Here is a 6,000-nt window from a genome sequence, read left to right as displayed (position 1 = left end):
CAGTTCGAACACAACGAAGAAATAAGTTTGAGAGAACAATAAATTTATCAAGTAGAACAATGTATGAATCTGCCGGGGGGGGGGGGGGGGCTTGCACCCAGCACTGGGTAACAGTAAGCGCTGACAGACAAAAGAGAAAGAACTAACGGAAGAAGAGAAATACTAAAGCGCTGGGGAACGAAGATCAAACGGCAATCCAGTAAGTCATAACATTAATTTTGATTACACTCAACCTGTCACAATCAATACGGTTGCCACTGAAATACTACTCTGACACTGCTCTGAGCACGCAGCGCGGACATGGTACATGGATTTACCACAGAAGTCTGCAGTTTCACAGCAGCAGTCAGCAGATATTGATGTGCAGATTGCGTGGTGAACATTTGTCCACGAGTGGAGAGAACCCAAATGACCCACCAACCAGTACACTGGAGAAAAAGACTGCCAATCGGTTCAGTCAGGGTTGTATCATAATAATAGTTACAGTTCGCATGTCACTCATGGAAGGATCCATGGGCTTAACGCATCTGTCAACGAAATCCAGGCAGAAGAGCCGACAAAAGGCATCTCATTATTGTTAGAACGTATCGCAGTAAGAACAACTACGCAAGCGCAGCACATTTTTCCACAAGCATCAGCCATTTTTACTTGTCTAGAGCCAGTTCAAAACAGTCAGAAATATCAATATTGGCGTGCTTTAGATCTTTTTTAATATTGTCAATCCATCTGAGATGGGGTCGGCCACGTGGGCGCTTGATGTCCCGGGTATTAATTGCCATCTCCAGTGCTTGATAGGACGCTGAGTCCTATCAAGTGCTGTGATGAAATCACAGCACAAGACGGCCTTCTGCTCCGTGGCGAGCGCATCGTCATTCCACTTTCCATGCGCAATGCCGTGAAAACCAAAGCACACGCCGGTCACATAGGAGTAAACTCATGCATACGGCGAGCCTGTGACCTTGTTTATTGGCCTGGAATGTCGAGTGAGATTCGTCAGTTCGTCGTAAACTGCGACACCTGTGCTTGTCATACCAGCAAGCAGCAGCCCGAGACACTCTTCCTACACCCAGTGCCAGATCGCCCGTGGCAGAAAGTAGGAATCGACATATTTACCATCAAGTCAAGAAACTACTTAGTTACAGTTGACTACCTGAGCAACTGCTACAAGGTTGATTTCCTTCCTGACACTCTGGCCAGCACTTGCCTCAGCAAGATCAAGTATCACTTCGCCAGGCATGGGATCCCTGATGTAGTCGTCTCCGACAATGGTCCCCAATTCTCATGCCGGGAATTTAGCGCCTTCGCCGCGAAGTGGGAATTCTCGCATGAGCACAGCAGCCCAGGCAACAGCAGATCTAATGGTGCTACTGAGGCCGCCGTCAAGGATGCGAAGAAGTTCATGAAGAAGTGCAACGAAGAGAAGTCCGATCCATACCTCGGGTTACTGAATGTGCGCAACACACCCACTGAAGGTCTCAGCACCAGTCCCGTGCAACGACAATTTGGTGGCCGAATCAGAACTGTGCTGCCAACCCTGAATGATCGCCTCAAGCCCGCTGCAGATATGTCAGCCGACATTCAGAAGAAGGAGACCAGAAGACAAAAGGCAGCTGAGCACCTCGACCACCGAAGGAAAGACCTCCGCCACTCACGTCTGGCGCAAAGGTTTTCATTCAACCGATTGACGGCAAGTCGAGAGAATGGCAGCCTGCAGTAATCGCCGGCAAGACGTCTAGCCGCAGTTATGAAGTCTCCTGCAACGGAAGAGTCCTGCAGCGAAATCGACAGTTTATCCGACCCGCACTGCCGACTGCAGCTGACGGACCAGACCGGGCATCATCCCCACCGCCAAGCCCGAAGCTACCTGGACCGTCAACGCCTGTTCCCAAGACCACGCCATCCAAGATCCCGGCGTTGGTGCAACGCACACCATCCAAGATCCCGGTGTTGGTGCAACGGTCGCCAGAGTCACAAGGCGCCCGCACTGACATCCAGACAATGCGATCTGGAAGAGTGGTCCGGATCCCTAAGCGTCTCATCATGGACTCCTGATTGATCAGTAGTGCCTGTTTAAGAGTCGTTTCATTATGTATGTGCGTGCTGCATTACATACGCTCAAGCCAGCTCATCATGTTGAGCTATTTCATTTGACTCTTATAATGCCGACATACACATGTATTTGATTTGCTCGGACACTCTCTTATTTCAAAGAAAGGGAGATGTCACGTGTACTGCGTTCACGTACACATGTGTTATATGTGTGCCCCACGCATGCGCAGGTGACGTCATGCGTGGATTGGGTTTTGGCTCTTTGCTGGCATTTCAGGCTTTCGCTAGTCAGTCTGTTCTTTACGCTTCTGGCAACTGTTTTTGCCAATGCTCTGTCCTGAGACTGTTCTTACTACTTCCTGCTACTGTGCCATTCACACGGCTGTAGCATTGTGGCTTTGTTGGTTATAGACTGATAAGACTGATCACGTAACACTTGGGCCGCCCAGTTACAATTGGCGCTTATCTTCACACTTGTCTCAGGAAGGAAATACATATATTTGAAGCATGCCACGATCACAAAGCACTATGCACATGATCAGTTACATGTCAGTAAGCAACTCAGCCGAAAATTCAAGCAAGTTATACGTCCTCCTCGCCACTATCATCCCTGGAGGAAGAGCTCAAAACGTTAGATCCGGACAGCTGCTGCACGATAGCTTGTTCCACTTCTCCTCGTCTCGAATCACGCTCACAGCCAGTGCGTGACTGTCACCTCGCCGCTCTGAAGCTGAATGAGACTGCCCGCGTGTTGGCTGTAAGTGGTATCCCCGTTCGTCGCAATAATGCGGCTTCTTTGTTTGAGACAAAAAGGCAACGCCATAACAGTGTCCTTTTTTCAAATCGTCTCTTGCGCTTGTCGTACTTCCTGATCAGCACCCACGCGAGCCGCTGGTGCTTGTACATGCAGCCCAGTGATAGCTTCCGCTTGATGTAGCACCTGTACTGCACCTAAGTCCTAACGCCTTGCACCATGCTTTTCGGCTAGTTTCCTGAAAGTCTTTTGCACGAGAGTTTCACTCAGGACTTGGTGTTGATTTTGATTAGCTCCTTTGCCCGGTCCTCTGTGAGCTTGAGAGTGTGTCCGCTGGATTGGTCTCACTTTCTGGAGATGTCGACATGAGGTGCAATTTCTTCGTCGGCGATTTGCCGGTGATAAATCTTCACTAGGCGCTGTACTGTGCCAGCACTGAAATTCAAGCTCGCGAAGCGCTTTTTCAGTTTCTCTATGCCTCCCCGCAATAAACAATCCTAGCCACTAGACAGCTCGAAGTAGACAGAAACTGCATTCTCCATCGCTCTGAAATGCGAACATCCCGACCTATTTTACGAGCTTGGGGGAGAGAAGAGGGGAGAGAAAGCAACAAGACAACCAACATCTATGAAATTGGTCACAATAACATGAAGAGAACCAACCTACATATGCATGATTGCACAAGAATGGAGACGACCAAATATAATGGCTATAATCATTGTGCCACAAAAACGGTACACAGGAGATCTGACGACAATGAAACGAAACATAAAACTCAGTTACTCAATACAGGTTCTACTAAATTACAAGAGAACAACGCTACAACGTTAGAATTGCCGGTAAATTATCGCAAGTGTAGAGAACGAGTCCAATACAAATGAAAACCATGAACAGACTGTCCCGAAGTAGTTATTTTGGGAACAAATTGTACTTGTAATGGTACAAGACTTCGTGAGTATTCAACTCAAATTCGTGTTCCGTCAGCGTCAGTATCAGCAAGTACATGTATATATTAGGGCTAAAACGATTACATTGGTCTCAATCATTTCTGATGTGACCTCATGGACACACTCATCATCAATTCAACACCCATCAACAGGAATGTTTTGGTGTGTGCAGAGATGTCCACAAATGATTCAAAAGAGTTCTTATTATTGTATACTTGCGCCCATCATATGCCCCTCAACCCGCGAGAGGAATATTACAATATTACTTTGGCTCAAAAATAATGCAAACTAATCAATCTCGTACCCAGCACTAAAGCATGTATTGGGGTTTTCCAGCACTAGTTTGTAAACAGTTTGTCAATTGACTTATCACAATGTTGTGCGTGTGACTGCCTCACTTCGTAGTGGATTGTGCATTATACCCAATATAAGTACTTTTCTGATAGATAACGTATAGGAATGTCTGGTTATGTGTGTTACCTGTACACAGAACGGTAACCTTCCTGTTCATGGCGCTGCCTTTGAAGGGCATCTGGAACTCGTCAAGTATCTACTAGATCTCCAACCCGACACAATCTCTGCAAAGACCGATGTAAGTTGAGCAATGTCTATCGTTGATACCCCTTAAGCATTTTTTCCAGAACACGGTTTGAGCAATATATGCAACAAATAACATCTAGTCACTCGCGCCAGGCCAGAGCAACAGACCTTAACCTTACGGATTCCACCATCGGCCAGTAGAGCAGACCATGGCACACCAATCACTCTTGGGTCCATACAATGGCCCTCCCTACATACTAAAGTGATGTAAATATATTTCCTGGTGTATGTGTGTTTGTGTGTGTGTGGGGGGGGGGGGGGGCGTGCATGCGTGCGTGAGTGAGTGCGTGTGTGCATACAGCAAGAAAAACCAACTGTCTTAGTCGTTCTATGCTGATGTACTTCGTGTTGTGCAGACCACGTGTGCATTGGTGGTCGATTCTCATAACTTCACAGGTTGTATTGATTACAGTCCATTCGGAAAAAGTTGAGCGCTGGCTCTGGAGAGCTCCCGTATTTGGCGATTTTGTGGTACACTGTGCAATGCCGCGATATTCGAAACTTGAAAAAGGGTCCAAAAAAGGTACCGCAACTGGGTTTCGAACCGGAAATGTACTGTTATGCAAGTGGAGTGAACGGCCTGCATTTTCATGGTTTTTCCCCAATTCAGTGCTTTGGGGGCAAAACCTGGCCGTCCTTTTGTTGTTGTGGCTAACTCTTTGCAAAACTAGACTTCAAAAGCACAATTGGAAGAGAATTCCATGGGGGACTGCCTAAATAAATAAGATGGAAACTTAAAATTTGACCCATTTATGGCCAGAAGCTAGGATATCATTCTTTTCTGAATGGACTGTAGGCTGATATCTGGCACTAGTCTTGATCTGTCTCATTCAGATATTGTCCACTATCGTTGCTATCGTTTGCGTGCTTCTTTTGTGACGGGAGTACACATGGTACACGGTGTGTATGCAAGTACATGTATGTGTATGTGTTAGGGGAGGGGGAGGGGGGAGGGGGTGTATGTGCATGTTTGTGTGTACATGTATATATTAGGGCTGAACCGATTATATCGGTTATCCGTATAATTGATCATCAAGCAGGATTCACAGAAGCATTTTGCGTTGTGACACACGATGCGACGGTTGCGAAACTGGGAAATCCCCAAATCGCAGCCAACTCGCAGCCCATTTAACTGCCGCAACTGGGCCATCGCAGAAGTTGAGCTCGGCTCAACTTTTGCGATGCGACAAACGATTTGGCGTACGATTTTGACCTTTTCTACAGCAAAGTTGTACAAAGATTCAAGAGTTGCCCGAAAACTTGTACAAGTTGTACCAAACCGCGTGAATACCATGGTGGCGTACCTGCCTGCATTGAACTTCGCGCCAAATCAGCAAGGTATCATCGCTTCGGGGACTTCGCCTGTGAATGGTATTTCGTGAGTTTGCATCGCACGTCTCCGTCGCAAATCGCGTCGCATCGCCAATCGCATAGCAAAAAAAGCTTCTTTGAATCCCCCCTTACAACGAAGCGACTTCGATTATGCTGTCTATTTCGATAATGCGATTCTAAAAAAATAAAAAAATAAAAGGAATAAAAAACGTGTACAAGATGTCATGCACATGACTGTACTACGTAGTAGTAGGATCCGATAATGTTACGTACATAAGTCACCGGAGGATGTACCCAGTGTGCTGACATTGCTCAGCA

The 6,000-nt window shown here is 46.9% G+C and overlaps 1 protein-coding gene across 1 annotated transcript; it reads left to right on the top strand.

Annotated features, from left to right (window-relative positions):
- The first annotated feature begins 976 nt into the window (after positions 1 to 976).
- LOC135826678 (uncharacterized protein K02A2.6-like) lies at positions 977 to 1,717 on the top strand. The gene has a single exon (XM_065339279.1). It carries the CDS (start codon positions 977 to 979, stop codon positions 1,715 to 1,717), a length of 741 nt encoding a protein of 246 aa, XP_065195351.1.
- The last annotated feature ends 4,283 nt before the right edge of the window (positions 1,718 to 6,000 follow it).

This window comes from Sycon ciliatum, chromosome 10, assembly GCF_964019385.1.
Source record: "Sycon ciliatum chromosome 10, ocSycCili1.1, whole genome shotgun sequence".
In the NCBI taxonomy this organism is placed as follows: domain Eukaryota; kingdom Metazoa; phylum Porifera; class Calcarea; order Leucosolenida; family Sycettidae; genus Sycon; species Sycon ciliatum.
The sequence above is the reverse complement of the archived record's forward strand: the minus strand, read 5'-3'. Positions and strand labels throughout refer to the sequence as shown.

Coding starts and splice junctions, on each gene's coding strand:
- LOC135826678 (XM_065339279.1), top strand. CDS start 977: ATGTCGAGTGAGATTCGTCAGTTCGTCGTAAACTGCGACACCTGTGCT.